Source organism: Pocillopora damicornis, chromosome 9 (genome assembly GCF_964200805.1).
Source record: "Pocillopora damicornis chromosome 9, jaPocDami1.2, whole genome shotgun sequence".
NCBI classification, from domain to species: domain Eukaryota; kingdom Metazoa; phylum Cnidaria; class Anthozoa; order Scleractinia; family Pocilloporidae; genus Pocillopora; species Pocillopora damicornis.
In genome coordinates, this window is record NC_142678.1 from 18,637,003 (window position 1) to 18,653,746 (window position 16,744).

The 16,744-nt window shown below is 42.9% G+C and overlaps 1 protein-coding gene across 1 annotated transcript in view; it reads right to left on the reverse strand.

The window, feature by feature from the left end:
• LOC149040493 (sacsin-like) overlaps window positions 1-16,744 on the reverse strand; it is a 31,397-nt gene that overhangs the window by 2,465 nt on the left and 12,188 nt on the right. The window contains exons 5-8 of the mRNA XM_089182608.1: window positions 15,164-15,311; window positions 13,364-14,372; window positions 12,545-13,119; window positions 1,028-12,150 (exon numbers count right to left, since the gene is read on the reverse strand). Of these exons, the coding sequence (XP_089038734.1) occupies window positions 1,028-12,150; window positions 12,545-13,119; window positions 13,364-14,372; window positions 15,164-15,311 (12,855 nt within the window). The remainder of the gene's footprint in view (window positions 1-1,027; window positions 12,151-12,544; window positions 13,120-13,363; window positions 14,373-15,163; window positions 15,312-16,744) is intronic.

A 16,744-nucleotide genomic window follows, 5' to 3' on the forward strand; every position in this document is an offset into this window, starting at 1 on the left:
CTCTTTTAGGCTTAGCGAAATCTACATATTTATTCTCCAAATATGGGTCATTCTAGCCAGACGTGACAAAATTGTCGGCCATTCAAAGAACTTGCATTTCTCTAATAATCTGGATTTTTATGTGGATATTTTCAAACTTCACGTCACAGTTTATTTCTTCATGTTCATGAGGAGAGGAATGAACTTTACTTTTTGGCAATATCTTGACTATGTCACATGTACACTGTCTGTGATTAATTTCGTTGGGTTTTGTGTTTGTTTTCGCTGTATCCTCAGGATTTTTTCGTGGTCAAGCAACACAGAAACTGCATGTACGACTTAACTCTCCAAATATCGAAGTGCCTCCTTCTCAAACTTATTGCGAATGCAATCGCTACGAAAAACCAGTTAAGAGGAAAAACAAAGCTCGCTCGAAGGCAGCCCCGCAAGAACCGTTTCCACTTCCCCCAACATTAGCACAGAATCATTAGAAATCTCCATTAAGGAACTTTCTTCACAGGATTCAACTAAATGTTAAACAATTGAACACTGAAACTCTCGTGGATTACAATTAGCGTCATCTATCGTGCTAGAACACTGGAAGACGTTATAACTATTAATGGTAGCTTTTGCGTCACTTAAGTACCAAACTTCCAATTAAAGGCAAACAATACTTTGTTTTCAAATTGATCGACCTTTTTCGTGGCATACATACATTTATACCTAGGTTTGATTGGTAAGTTTGGTCGCACAACGTTATTATAAGTTGCAAGAGGGCTGATGCTTCTATTGTTTGTTTTACCTTCATCGCTTTTCTTTTGGTTGTTTTTGTTATGGAGCTACTATTTGTATACCTTCTACATCAGTAGCTTATCACTTCTGCATATAAATGTGCTACATTTGGCTTAGAGCAAAGGGAGCTTGTGCCATTTTTTCCGCTTTCAAATTTTCAAAAACCAAAACAGTAAAAATGAATGCTATATAAAGGTGGTCCGGAGATTTTATATTTTCAACTTGTCAGTAAGATTTAAATCGGCAGAGTTCTTACCTGGTGGCATTTGAAGCAAGCCCACACGTACGAAGGTTTTGCAGTACCAATGTCGTTATCGGCAGCTGCTAAGTCAGCCTCAGCCTGTCTGAACCAGCGCCGTGCCTCTGCTGGCTGGGGATTTGTATCACAGAAGTCAGGAGGAACACGCCATGACCATGAATTACGACTACCAGACCCACGGTGCCTGGCAAAACTTTCACTGTACTCTTGACGATCTGAATTATATTGCCTTGCACGCGCTCCCCAGAAGTAAAAGAAGGCACTATAAGACCCCTGATAAGTCCCATCACGTGGGGTGCATCCTTCACGTCTCCGAAACTCTCCCTTTTCTAATCTTTCAATTTCACTCATTATATGTTGAAAAACCTCTGTGTACAGCCCTTTGTTTTCTGGATTCTTGTCTGGATGCCACTGTAGGATGAGGCGCTTGAAAACCTGTTTTTTCATATCTTCTGATAGTCCCCAAGCTTCTTCAATCATATCGGATATAGCGTTCAAAATCGTCCCCTTATCCATTGTAGACTGAGGGCTTTCTTGTTGGTCAAACTGAACCATGGCAGAGGATTCTATTTCTTGAAAACGGTGAAATTGGTATAATTCTGAAGCCTGGACAATTACAGGTTCCCTCTTGCTCCCAATATTGATTTTGAAACGTTTAGTCAGGGGGCTTTGTGTGTCAGTCGTCACCTCTTCAATAATGACAGCGTAGATGTAGGTTACATCTCCTTCTTGAAGTTGAAGACTGGGATCATCCAATTCGTATCCAACATACTCCTCGGGGAAAAAGGATTTGAAAGCAGGATTTAGGAGGTTGTGAAGTTTAAGAGGAATAAAACTACCTGGTTCTGGGAGTAGATTTCCTTTTTCTGCATCATAGGAGTCGTCTGAACGAATCTTAAACTTATCTAAAATGGAACTTATCATAGTTGGGTCGCAACGAAGCATCTCAGGAATGTAGCGAATAGCATTTCCCAGCAGTCCTCTGCACGCTTGTTCAATCACCTCTGATAGCTTTACTGATATTGCAGACATGACTACTTCAACGTTCTCCGCAGCACTGACGTATACTTTCCACATCTCTTGACCGCATTCTGAAATTTTCTTCATGTAAAAGGGAACTTCCTGCTGACTCCCTTGGATGACCTGTTCATTATGAACCAGGTGAGTAACAACCTGACCCATTCCAAAGAATTCGATGTTTTGCAGACTGCTCCTTGCAGCTGCGACTTCATTTTGATCAAGACCTCCATCTTGATTGGCGTGACGAATAAGCCTGACAATTCCACGATAGAACTGCTCGGAGCTAAATTGTTTCTTCAGTGAGTCTGCAGCTCCAAATTCGAAAACTGAATTACTATCATCTTCCACGAGTTTCTCTTCGATAACTTCGGACATCATCTGAGGTTGGACAGTAGCAGGAAGAAGCTTCATCAGGTCTTTGTAATTTGCATTGGACTTGATGCATACTCCAGCCTTCCTAAGGTCAACAACAACAGGAAAGTCAAATTCTCGAATTCGATCATGGTAATATGGAGCGTCATCGAAAATTAATTCTGTCGACCTCGCCAACACGATAGGTGGTACCTCCATGACCAAACTGCTACTAAATAGACATGTAGAAGGTAGGTACAGATTAGATATACCATCCATTCCACTTGGAATGTCTTGAAGCGTTTCAAAAAGACCTTTCACTGCTCTTGAAGCGAAACTAACCTCATTTGGTTCCAACATATTTTCCATTGATCGCCTGTGTAACATATCTAGAACCATGACGTAGTGAGACGGTTTGACAGATGGGGAACATCCCAAATATTGGAAGAGTCTTTTAAACTCACTTAACTCTGCAGGCATTCCATAAAGAAAGGGTCGAACCTCATCTTTTTCGTACAATTCAAGGACTACTTGTTTCGAGTGAACAAAACGACCTCCCTCTTCTACCAAAACACAAGGAGTATCCTTCAGCCTCTCTGTTTCAATGATGTTTGAGACGGCCTTTTCTTGAAGAAACGCGTATATGCCTCTCATCACTGAAATTCTGGTGCATTTATCCTCATCCAGTACATCTCTGTAGTTTTGTTTTTCCAGCTTAGAGCATAAATTTTGGCAGTGGGAGATAACCAGGTCAAGGTTGGGCTCTGTCAGAACCTGAAGACAGGAACAGATAGTGTTGTAATTGACACTTACTCCACCTAACAATGTCATCTGGTGCTGATAGTTCAAAGGATGTGCCCATTGTGGAAGCAGAGGTGCCGCCGTCCAAACTATCTCAGTGTGCTTTGCAATCACAGATCCTTTGAACGAAATGAAGGGGGTTTGACCACTTACTTCACCAAACTGCTGATGGAGCTGACGAAACTTTTCCTCGACAGGTTCAGTGGCCACAAAGCTAATGTCGCACACAGCCTGTAGAAGCTCTTCTGCTACTACATCCTGTCGACAAAAAAGGTTCTTTACCAATACTTTCGACTTTTTGACAGTATTCTCTGAACGTTGTATAGCTCCTTCAAGGGCGACATCGTTGGCAAAGATTGTGAACAGGCTACTTGAGACCTCACATGTTAGCCCGGTCTCTTCTAAAAACAACAGCCAACTTTGATCCTTAAAAGGTTCCGGAGGGAACTTATCCTCTGCAAACATAATTCTGAAGACTTCATTACGGGGGTCGTAGAAGGAGGATACCTTCCTTAAGCTTCCATCCTCGCAAGTGATGATTGCCGTGTTCTTTAAAGAAGCCAGGAGCCTACTCTTGTCGTTGTCATTGATTGACCTGCTCGGAAGAATATAACGACGGATATAATCCAGGTGATCAAACCTTGCCTCTTTACTGAAAATGTCGAAGGTTTGCAAAATGAAGCTGCAATACACATCAACTGAGGAAATGCATTGGAATTCAAGAAATTGAAAAAGGGGAGCCAGTGAACGACTCGCTTCTAGAAAAGTCACTTTCCTTCGAAGTCCAAGGGTGTCCATCTCTTTCCGTGGAATGTCAATAGGTAGGACACAAACCTCTGCACTACCCACACTTGTTAGTTTGCCATGTGTTGCTTGGTAGAAAGGAAGCTCTTTCAGTGTGGTTTTGTCACGTTCCTCCAATCTATTGACGCTGTCACTGAAACATTTCAAAATAGTGCGACATTCTGAGGACTTCAATTTGCCTTCAAATGCGTTGGGGGTTTTCTTCAATTTCTGCTCAAAACATTTGAGAAGAGATTCTGGTGTTTTAAGCGATGTTACCAGCTTACGTGCGAGAGAACAAGAATCTGGCCTCAATATTGTGTAGTTCACTTCGGCTAAGTTGAGCCGCCTCAAAGCTTCAACAAGAGGTTTGCTATTCTCATCGTAACATGTAAAGTCAAGGACAGACTGTGCGAGGCTCAACGGCACTAGGCAGTGCTCTAGTGTCTCAACGATGCTTCCACGTCTTGACGTCATTTGTCTTGTTTCAATACACGGAAGGATACTCCACTTAGAAAGAGGTTGAAGTATTCTTTGAATCCTTTTGATTTCCCCTTCGTGCTTTGCAGAGGTGCTTCTCTCTCTTTCAGTCTGCTCCATTTTCTTCAACACATAATTAGTTTCTTCATAAAGGAAATTCCAAACACCCTGCACCCAGCGCTTACTAGGCACTGATTCTTGCGTCGGGCACCACCTAACATAGTCGTCTCCAGTAAAAAACTCCGATGGTAGGCATCGATTCAAGTTAGTGGCGAAGTCTTGTACACCAAAATGCCGAAACACCGATGATTCTTGACTCCTTGCATCGTCAAAGATGTGTATCCTGAGACGTTCGTGGACAAACAATTCTCTGCATTGCGGTAGGATGCTGTGATGACGCGACAGAAATTTAGGATCAGTAGTGCTGAATGCACGTAACTGATTGTCCTGTGTTACAAGTAAAGGGAGGCCTGGCAGGTTTTCAAGGAAGTTCGTATCCCCCTTGCAATACTTCAACAAGAGTGAGACGTTGTCAGTACTCTTAAATGGACTCTTTTTAATATAAACAGAAATCGGTCCAATCTTGCAAATGGGTTCGGCATCACCGAAGGTCTTGTAGAACCTGACCACTGCAGGAGGTGATACACAAGAACAATCCACACACGAATTTTGTAATGCTTTCATTAAAGTTAACGAGAACTTAACGAGATTAAAGCCCGTTTCCAATAATATTTCTTCCAATCTCTTCCTGTTCTCAAGCGTTCCTTTGTCTTCTTTTTCAATGTCGCTTTTACTGACGAAACCTTTTACGTGACTAGGGAAAGAGCCACCTTCTGCAAGGTTATTGAAGAACGCTTTTTCTCTCCCCTCGCCTGTCGGAGGGAGCCATGTCAGTCGATGCTCCGAAACAGTACCTTCTGCTCCACCACCTCTCACCACTGGCAGAAGTCTCAATCTTCTCTCGTCCATCTTCTGATACACGGCTCTTCCCAGGGTCACCCAGTACGTCTCACCCGAAACTACCAATGGAAAAAGCTTTTCGTATTCGTCGATTTTCCTGAACAAAGCCTCTTCAGTGCACTGAAGAGTAAATTCTTCCCTATCTGGCGCTGATGGCAAGTGAAGAAACTCCCTAACTTCATCCAGAAGTGTCAGATAACACGGTGCAATCACATCTTCTAGCAAAGCGTTGTTCCAGTCACTACGATAACCACGAGTTTCATCCTTCCACAGATTTCGTCTGGCCTCATGGTCTAATGCAAAATGACCATTAATGTGGACTGGAAGGTCAGTCTCTAAAGGAAGTGGAAGAAAGCAGTAAGCCCTTTTCTTCCTTTTTTTGGGCGAGTTCTTTGTTGGCTTCTTTTCCAGAAGGCAAGCAACTCCGCCTCGTGGTAGCATTCCCAGATCACGCATTCTGTAAGCATTTGTAATACTTTCTTGCACTACGTTATCAAAGCCAATCTGTTGTACAATAAGCCACTTTTCCTCGTTGCCATTACTGTCTCGCAGCCTCAGAACATACGAACACTTTTTCCCTTCAATGTTGTTGGGAAACATGTTATCTCTTTGGCCAGTTGACTTCCCGATCTGTCGGACATGACTCGCAAACTCTTGCCTTTTCACTGCATCCTCCTCTGTCATTTTCGACTCGACGAAATAGTGGTTCATAGTTTTCCCGGTTTTCGAATCTATTTCACACAAAGTAATCTTTGTAACGTTGTTGACAAAAAGCATAACTTCGAAAAGTTCCTTCTTTAGTGCGCACATCATCTCATCTAATGCCTGAAGCGTCACCGGTGATTTCGATATCTTGGAATTATTCGCCATTTCCAGAGTTCGTAATGGAAAACGGAACATTGTTGAATTGCGTAAGGGAAACTCCTCATCATTGTAGCAGGAAAAAACGTCCGGAAAGACTTTTCTCAACTTTGGGACGTTTCGGTACATCCTTCCTGGTTCAGAACTGGTTGCACCTGGTACGTACTTACGTTGCGGATCAAATATGCACAAAACGTCTCCAATCTCTTCACCTCTAGAGGCAAACGACGGTGCATCAGTCAAATGGTACACAGCATTGAAACCAACTCCATACTGACCAGTTTTGTTTGGATCGTCTCCTTTACTGCCCTCCCCGAGATTTTGAATTCCCGCGATATCGGCTTCAGTGAAAGGTTTGTTGTTAAACACGCATAATGCAGGACCCTGCAGGCGTTTCCAAGAGTCTGCAAATACTCTTTCGCTTGGGTGATGTCGAGGGTCTTTAATGAAGCAAATCTCGGTCGCTTGCGCATCGTCCGCATTCTGGAGAAGTTCTTTTAAGATTTCTTTCTCGCATGGGTAAGCTGTAAGAATTCGCTGTAGTCGATTTGTAAGTTTTTCCTTCTGTCCAAAAGGAATGCCGCTGGAGAAATGCTTTAATGCTTCCTCGCGTCGTGTCTTGACACCCAGTCTGGAACCTACTGCAGGGGGAATCATGTCATTGACGAAAAAAACGTCGATTTCGTCGGGCATCCAAGGGCAGTCTCTCATGCAAAGTTCATTGGCAGGTCGCATTACACCTTTAGAATCAGGAAGAAAGAGCTTTTCTTGAGGGTGTTTTGAGCTTTCTCCGAGTTCAAGAGCCAGGTTAACCGCTAGTCGAAGACCCATCTGATCAAGCTTTTCTTCCTTAAACGCTTCCTTCAGTCGCGTCAAACAGGTGACGTAATCTTCGGCATCAAAAACATCTTTCACACCTGCACTTTTCATTAAATTTTTAAATGATCTTGCTAAGTGATGCGGAAGCTGATGTAAGTATGGAGAACAATCGTGCTCCAACTTGCTGAAAGCTAGTTGTTCCGTGTAAAAGAAATTCCTTCCACAGAAAATGTATTTTTGTCCTTTAAACATCCCTTTTACTTCCTTCTCCTGGATTGTTTCGTTGCTGAGTGATCGCTGAAAATACCCGTAAGATTCTAAACACAGCCTTTCGACGTGATCGATTTCTGGAGAATCCAATATATCCATGTTCACTGTTGAGGCAAACTCGAGTTGCCTTCGAACATGAACAACGGTGGCTTGCCGTTTGTCGAAATCTAAGAACGTTTTCACACTTTCTGGGATCTGCATGTCGACTATCGGTTCACTGCAACAAACTAAATGCTTCTCGCTCTCAAGATAGGACTCTTCGGGTGAAACAAATAATCTTGCTTTAGCGCTACGTAGCTCATCTCCTTTCCAAGGAAGAGGGAATTTTTCCGGTTTTTGAAGCACAGGAAGAAAGCTGGCTTTTTTCAAATTGTTTCGAACATCATCGGGTACAGAGTTTTCCTTTTCATATATCAATTTTCTTTTTAGATAAGCCATCAATGCTTCAGCGCGCTTTAATGCAGATGTACTAGAGAACCTATTTAAAACGGTAATGCTCTCCGCCCTCTCTACAACTTCTTCCCATGTAAGGCTGTCTGTCAACATCCCAAGTTGTTCAAGCTTGACAAGTCGTACGCCATTCAAAAAAGTATCCTTTGTGCCGAACGGAAATCTTTTATCGTCGGGACTAAAGAGCAAGGCGGCTCCCTTATGGGGGTTGATAAGCTGAGCTGGACACTTCAGATTTTGGCCATCCGGTGAGGCAGGAATGCAAGCGTATTTCTTAATCAGACTGTCAAACTCTCCATTTTTGTCATCAAGAGTGTATAAAACCAACTTTTCCCTCAGGTCTGTTGCTATAGAGGCGATGTTTGGGAAGAATAATTCTTGAAAGAACCTTGACTTGTCGTAGCCTTTATCCTGGATTTCTTCCGCAAGGCCATACTTAAGAAAAGACTGGTGGACTTCAGCTGGTAGGTCAATAATGACCTCATTTTCTTTTTTCAATCTCCTTAGAACTTCGAAGGACAATTTCCCAATTATCGGAGTTTGGCGAAAATTTGGATCAAGAAAGACCACCTGGCTAAGGTCGACCCACTGCCTCCCATCAGAAAAGAGACCATAGCCTCCACTAGTCAAACGTTGGTAAAATGAACGTGCGAGAGGCTCACAATTCGGATCTACCTTACAAGCTCTAGGCCAAAGCAAGTGATAAAGATACGAATCAGCGGCCATCTTCTTTACGTCTTGGAGAAGGTCAAGATATGCCTCACAAATTGAATCTTGCATAAGATGATTGTTCCACTCAACTCCCATTGAATTCTTGTCGTCAAATGTCTTCTCTTTCAAGCTTCGTCTGTTAGACGCTACAGCAAATGTCCCATTTACATGTACTGGAAAACCACTAACTATTGGGAGCGGAAGGTAGCAGAACAATCTTCCCTTGGGTTGTTGCACCTTCTCTGTGATCGAATGGCCGACAGGCACGGGTAAGAGTTTTCCACGCTTGTCGGGGATCAACTTGGCTGCTACCCCCGCTGATGGGAGTAGACTCTTATCAACCTTTGCAAATTGCATTGCTTGTCCTTTACCCATGGAAGAGGCAACACACCAAATCTCCAACTCATCTCGTAAACGGTCCTTGCCTTCGACAAATGCTATTCCAGCCTCAGTAGTGGTACTCCGGATAGTAATCGTGAGCCCAGAACTGAGTGAAACTGAATTGGAGGTAGTGGAATGTTTAAAATTCTTGGTAACTTCGGACGACGCACGTAAAAAATTGCACTGTTGCAAAAGGTACTGCTCTTCTCCACTGAGGCTCCTCGCAGCCGGTGGAAGTGTAACTGGAACAGACAGTTCCCTTATCGTTCCATCACGATAAAAGGATTTGTTCACTTCAAGCAGTAACATAGGCGACTTGGAGGAGTTCGAATCTTCCGGCAGGTGAAAAATGCTGACACGACGTACATTTTGCGTGAAGAGAAGGAGAGTCTTAGCACCAGAGGCGAAAAGCTTCAGGAGCTCTTTCATTTGTTTGTTGTCGTAATGAAGTTGCTTGATTTCACTTTTTATAGCCTGCTCTTTGGTACGTAATGGAAAACGAAACAGAGTTCCAGGGTAAGAGTTGTCGTCTTTTCTCAGGCGAAGATCGCAATCAAATATTCCATTGAACGGTTTAAACTGATTGCCGAGATTCTTAAGTCTCTTTGTGTTTTTGTTGATATCAATCTTTATTCCAGGTTTGTTCTTGTTTGTTATTGCCTTTCCGAGATAGAACGTGTTCGGGTCGAAAATCACAAAATAATTTCTGCTCAAAATCATTGGAACATCTGTCAGATTGTATACTGCATTGAAACCAAGTCCAAACTTGCCAATCTTCTCAGTTTCTTGTTCTTTTGTGGCACCGTTTAATTTTGTGATGTTTGTAAAATCCTCGTCTCTGAATTCGGCATCGTTGTAGACCCACAAAGCAGGACCCTGGCAGTGTTTCATTTCTTCGTCAATCAGACAGGTCATGGCATCCTGGTTCGTTCGTTCGTCATATAAAAATCTCACTTCAGTGGCACCTGCATCGTCTGCATTTTGAACAAGTTCTTTGGGTACTGCAAAACCATCAGTGTAATCCTCTAAAAGTCTGCTAAGTCTACGGGTGAGTTTTTCTTCTTGTCCGAATTCCTCTCCTATACCCAGTTCGTCTGGTTCCAACATTCGATTCATCAACGTTGGAACGCGCAAAAGTTCAGCTGTGCTGTTTGGAATGTTTGGATGTACATAAGAATATTCCATCTCTTCATCTTCTTCTCCATCGTGGTTACTTCTTTCCAACCACTCATGCTCGCAGTACATGCATCTCTCAACTGGTGCAAGCTTAACATACGCATCGTCTTCCACATGTGTCGGAATGAGCACCTTTTTTTGAAGTGCGGGCGGTAACTGATCTCCGACGTTTGGCTTAATTTCATTCAAAATGTCCACAGACAACTGCAGGTCCTTCCGTACCTCTGCCGTGGGAGGCAGAGGGTGATTTTCGTACTTCTCTTTTACTAAGTGAAGAACCTCTAGCAAAAATGCGTCATCGCACTTCTCTTGCAGGCCAAATTTTGCAAACAGCTCGTAGAATTTTGCCACTTCTGAGGGAAGAGAACGGATATATGGCGTCAGATCAATCGGAGGTTTCTGAGATATCAGGAACCTAGGGGAAGAAAATCCATCTCCGTTCCAAATCCACGGAAGGTTCTTGACATTCTCCAAAGCAGCAAGTACTTCGTTATGATCTGCACCACTGAGAAAGGCGTAAATTTCCTGGGCGATGATAATATAACGTGGCTTGTCTAGTGGACTGTAGCAACTTATTACATTCTGCAAGTGCTGCACGACGTCCAAAACAGCCGGGTCTGCGTTCCATGAAAAGCAGCGGGTGAATTTCCCACATGGCTCAGCTTTGACAAGTGCTTTTGTCGATCCAATGATGTTTGCTGCTTGTTTGTACTTGACATCTGAAGGCTTTAGGAAATAAGGTTCTGAGTGCGTTTCTCCCCAGAACGGAAGACTTTCGGGGTAGCCATCGGGTTTTCGTCTGAGCACAGAGACCCATGGAATACTTTTAAGATGCATCCCGAGCTCTCCTAAACCTGATGTTCCAGAAACAATTTCTTCAAGTTTTGCCTGATTGCTAGTTAAGAATGACATGATCGCTGATGACTTCGTTTCTGCCGCAGCAAAGTTAACAATGCTATTCACTGCTTTTGCGCTTTCGTACACATTTTGTCCCGTGATTTCTCCTTCGTCTTTCATGCCAAGGTATTTTAAGATTACTAGAGCTGTAGGTTGATCGTACTTTCCAACAGGAAACACATCTTCTTCCACGAAAATTCTTTTCAGGAAGTCTTCTCTGGGATCAAATACCTCCTTAGGTCTCACTCTGTCATTTTTAGTTGAAACAAAGGGTACTTCTTTTAACTGATTCTGAAATCTCTCATCCTCTGCGGTGTAAACGTGATATCTATCCATCACGAATTCCATGAGTCTGTCAATTTCTTCAGTGGAGTAACGCTGACCCACTACATCCGGAAATATCACCTCAAGCAGAACCTCAGAACCTGTCAAGACTTGGATGTCTAACAAACCTGCCAATCTCTTTGCATCGTTCTCTCTAATGTCGATGAGATCTCTGAAGGTTTTCACTGGAAACGCATCGTCAGGTGCAGCGCAAAGGCCATCACTTTTAGAAACAAAGACTCCGGACAAAGTCTCAAACAGTGGTATGCAGTTCAAGACTTTCTTCTCATCTGGACTGAGCGAAGAGGCTTTGGCGACAAACTGCCTAAAATATCGTTTACCATCGTCTGTTATGTTTTTCACGGCATTTGGCTTTAAGGAAAGAAAAGCTGCCACAGCTTTTAAGACGCCTTGAACTGATGGCGGATGAACAAACGTTTCCGAAACGGCAGGGTGCAGGCCTAGGAACCCCGGATACCTTTGCATTACTTTAACACCAAGCTCTTCCAAAGCTCCAACAATAGCGTCGTCTAAAGAATTGCCATGAAGTCTTCTCACGACAACATCAGATAACTGTTTAAGTCTCACGAGGGTAATCGGAACTTTCGACATATTTAGTGGAAGTAGTGGCAGGTTTTCAAACCTGCAGAGCTCGTCTACTGAGGGGAAGTTCTTTCCCAAGTATGTCCACAAGTTTCCCAGCCAGTCATTGGACGGTTGGCCTCTGACGCCAGGACGCCACAAAATAATTTTTCCCCAAAGCCATCCAGGTGGTAGTGAGGTCGGGAGAAGTTTAGCAACGTCATCTTTGGTGAAATGCCGTAACTGAGTGCACCCTGTTCGGAAAGTAGGGTGAATCCTTAGCTAATCTTAGTTTGCTCTTATAAGTGCAAAAAGTCAGACATACTCGCTCTAAATGCGGTACTATTTTGAAAACAGGTCTCGCCTAAATGGAATACGTTACCAAATAAAATCATTAAGGTAAAATAATAAGTAAAATAATTGTGAATTAATTGTGATAGTAAAAAGTAACTCAGAGATCTCAATTGTCTCGATTTCCTCCGTGGGATAATATACCATGTTCTTTACAATTTGGCACTGCGAAATTAAAGGTTCTAGACCTAATAAACTAAAAAGATTAAGTATAACATTTTTTCAGACGCAGAGCACCAGCTTAATTCTTCGTATGGCTCTTTTCGTTGTTGTAACAACTACTTCCAATTTGCATACCTTGTTTTGCGACTGCATTCAGTTTTCGCGACAAATCTTTGTCGATGCTTTCATCAACGAACTTTTGTTGTGGACATGGTAAGAGTTCACGGGGATGTGCTGGCGACGAAATGTAAACAGCCTCGCCCGTATTGGAAAACGACATGAACTGCTTGTTAGAAATCGGTAACAGCTCCAATCCAAGTAGGTCAGAAAAGCAACCGTCTTTGAGGACAAAATCAAGCAGCAAAAGTTTTTCTGACCGTGGTAAGTTTGAGTAGCTAGAGGGGACATTCTTTAGGACTCTTCGCGTCAACGAAGGTGTTACTTCTGCACTCAACGTTGAGTACAAGCAAATGGCTTTTAGGGCGTGTTCGGGTAAACAGGCGACGTTTTCATTCGCTGCAAGAAAAACGTTCACCAGCAATTCCTTAGGATCACTTTCTGCAAGTCTTTCAACGATCGCGTCTGCCAATTTTATCCATTTTCCTCCTTGAGCCGGAGTGTAGATGATGCTTTTGTCGAGAAGCAACTCAAATAGGGGTTTCTCCACTCTTTTCCATTTCTGGTCTATGTTAGTTGTGTCAGGCCATGCTCTATTCAAAGGAGAAATTATGGAAAACTGTTAAAACTAAGGAAGGACTTTTAGATCCATAAACTGTTTAAGCATTAGATTAACGGAACTTTTATCAACCATAGAGACACAATCAGTCTTAAAGCAGACCAAGCACATGTCTCAATCTATTTTAGCTGTTTCCGTCAACTCGTATTCTTGAGCTCTTTGCTACATATAGTCTGAGCAAAAAGAGGTAATTATATTATAGGGGCACACACGCTTACTTGTACACGGCTTCGCTTTGCACGTTGTAGTTCTGCTCGTCCATAGCATCCAGTAGCAGAGAAGCATACGCTTTAGGGATGGCCTCTTGCAGAAGACACTGGTTCCATAACAATGACTTGTCAGTCAGGGGCTGGCCTTCCTTCTCAGCCAGATCTTCTTGTTCAGCTGTAGGCGTCTTAATGTATCGCCTGTTCTGACTCAAAGCAAAGAAGCCGTTGATATGCACTGGCAATCCTGTTAAACTTGTCTTCTGTACTGGTAATGGTAAGAAACAAAATACGTGGCCCTTCATGTCTGGCGTTTCTTTCATGGGACGTTCTGGCAACTCCATGGCGACACCTACCAAAGGCAGATAGCTGAGATCTTGATCTGAAGCCAAGGTTCTAAATTCTGACGAGATTTCTCCTCCACAAAAGTAGTTAGTAACTAAAAACGAATGTCGCTCTGACGCACTTTGCGTGCCTTTGGAGTAAGTAATTGCCTCGATTGTGATAGGATAAGTTACCCAAACAGCTTCTGGCAATAGTTCACCTGATGAGATCTTTCTTCGAAACTCACTCCTCTTTTCTCGCACTAATTGTAAAGTATCATTTGTGATTCGGACTTGAAAGGTTTTTCTGGCGTCATTGTCTGTTTCCTCTCGGTCAAAAAGCTCTATGGATTCCAGATACTGAAGAAAGAGAAGGATCAAATGAGCATCAGCCTCAAAACTTTCAAACAAAGTGTGCACCTTTTGGGTAGTGTATAACGTCGGCGATAGCTTGGATGGTTTTGTCCTTAGAGGGAAACGAAACAGTGTCCCATTATAGGACCCCTGTTTGAAGGTGTCCTCTGTACAATCGAATATTCCTTTATACGGCTGAAACTGGTCTGGGATGCTGTTTATGATGTTTCTGTCTTCTTTCAATAGCCACCTGTGCCCGGTTCGTATGCCATTTTCGTCCCTAAAGTACTTTTCGTGCGGATCAATCACTCCGATCCGCGAACCACTTACGATACTTGGTAGATCTGAAAACGAGCACAGATAACTTTGTCGCCTTCCAACAATAAAATGTCTGAAAACATCTTTGCAATGTCGGAGAAAAATTATGGCAACCATGGCAGAGATAAAAATGCACAAAGGTTAAAACTGTATATGCAAGGATAGAACATGCACGATTTTACCTTTAAGTATGAAAAATTTTCCAGGTATTCACTCCGGTTAATTTTTCGATTTGCCATTCAACAGTTAAGAAAAAGCACTCGCCTTAAATATCTCACAATTTAAAGCGCCGCTAACATTGCTGCCTCCTGTCGAATGATAGGCTTCTCTACTGAATCTGTTATCATTTTGTATTCTTAGTATTCCACATGAAAATTATGAATTGGTAACTTTTGTTAACTTTTGTCAAAACGTAAGAAGTGATCGCATAAAATATGTAAACAAGTACTACATGATAAGAAAATAATCTAACTTAAAACCAGTTTAAATGATTCGTTCAGAGTATTCATCTATGGATATCTACGACTATTCTTCCGCGTAGTTTCCCTACCTGTAACTCTAAAAGAAAGAGGATTACACAATTTCAAGAATTATTCCTTGTTTTGTTATACTGCTGTGACAGAAAATGGGAAATAAGTAATAATTTCAGTGATCTCTAACCGGAAAAGTTTGTTCCTGGAAAACATACAAAGTCGCCAATCAACCAAATAGAAAAAGCTCCAGTAAACCCTTTTTTCCGAACGGTCATTATAATGGAAAAAACGCCTGGGAAACATTCACGTTAGGGTCTGAGGACATAGCAATTCAAGAGACTCACCTGTCATATGAAAAACAGACTTGAAGCCAAGACCAAAACGGCCAACTTTCATTGGGTCTTTGACTTTAATACTATCACACAACATCCGTATGCCCTTCCAGTCATCTTTTGTAAACTGAGCGTCATTATATGCATAAAGTGCTGGGCCCTGTTACATAAAAACGATCAGATTCCCCTTATAAAACGAACAATTAATGAGTGGGTGCGTTATTCAAAATAAAAAGACCAGTTTGTATTTACCACGCTAATCCATATGAAATAAGTAAATATGAAGTCGATTGATTCAAGTTAACAACTGCATCGCTAATTGGAGGTTGGGTGCCTGAAACATCAAGGAGCTTCCACTTTTGGCAGCCAGCTCCTTGATGGAGATTTCTCTCATGGCTGGAAAATTCTGGCAACCCATCCATTAGCCCCAACACGGGAATTGGAAACAGGCACCCGTCAAACTGAATAAACAGTGGGAAAAGGAAGGGAATGGGTGGCGAAAACTGCGAGGACGAAGAGCTGCCACTCCTCACAACGCTGCAAATACACGCTCAAAGTACACGCTCAAAGTACACGCAAGAACGCCTCAAACGAAGAGCACATGGAATTCCAACGCATGTGATATGCAAAAAACCGCTGACTACTAGAGAACACTGACTTTCTTTAATGTTAACTTCGTTAAATTGCATTTAACTGCATTTATCAACTGTATCGCTAATTGCAGGTTGGGTGCCTGAAACATCCAGGAGCTTCCACTATTGGCAGTAGGCTCCTAGATGGAGACTTCTCTAATGGCTGGCAAATTCTGGCAACCCAGCCATGAGCCCCCACGCTAAGCCGGAGGACCTCCAAACTGAGCGCAATCAGCTCGGAGAAATGGGGCTCATGGCAACGGCAGGTCATGGCCCCAAGAAAAAGTGCTCAATCCGACGGCACCTGCTGCGTGGTGGAAGTGAGAGATTATGAGCATCATACCTGCTATGAAATTCGTTCCGCTACTGAGAGGATGCTATTCAAGGATGTGCGCACATACAATAATTACGTTTCACTTGACCAGCGTCCCGTGGTCTTAACGAGATGATCGAGAATGCCCCGCTGGGCAGCTGTAGTTGCAGCTCCAATTCTAAAGCTTTGACTAGTGAACTTTCCGGGAATGCCTGCTGCCTGTAACGGCAGCTGAGAGGCAGACAATTTCCCCACAAACCACTCAGGGTAAAAGAGTGCGCAGTAACCCAGGGCTCGGGCTGCATCTGAGGAAAAAGAAAAATAAGGTAGTGGTGCCCACTTGGGAAGAGCAGAAAACTGAGGCCATACCATGAATCGAAGAATTCACGCCACCGAGAAAGGTCTAAACGGAGTTCCTGATTAAGCCCTATGGGGTGGTCATCCCGCTGGAACGCTGATAACAAATTAATCATACGCCGTAAAAAGGTACGCCCCGGAAGAATGATCGTACAAGTGTGTTGGAGATTGCCGATGGGAGATTCCAGCTGTTTTCTCATACAGTACTGTTTGGAAGACCAAGTATCCAACAAGTCAATGAAGCGCTCAAAATTGTCCCTTGGAAGACAAGCCTAAAGTGAAGTGAATCCA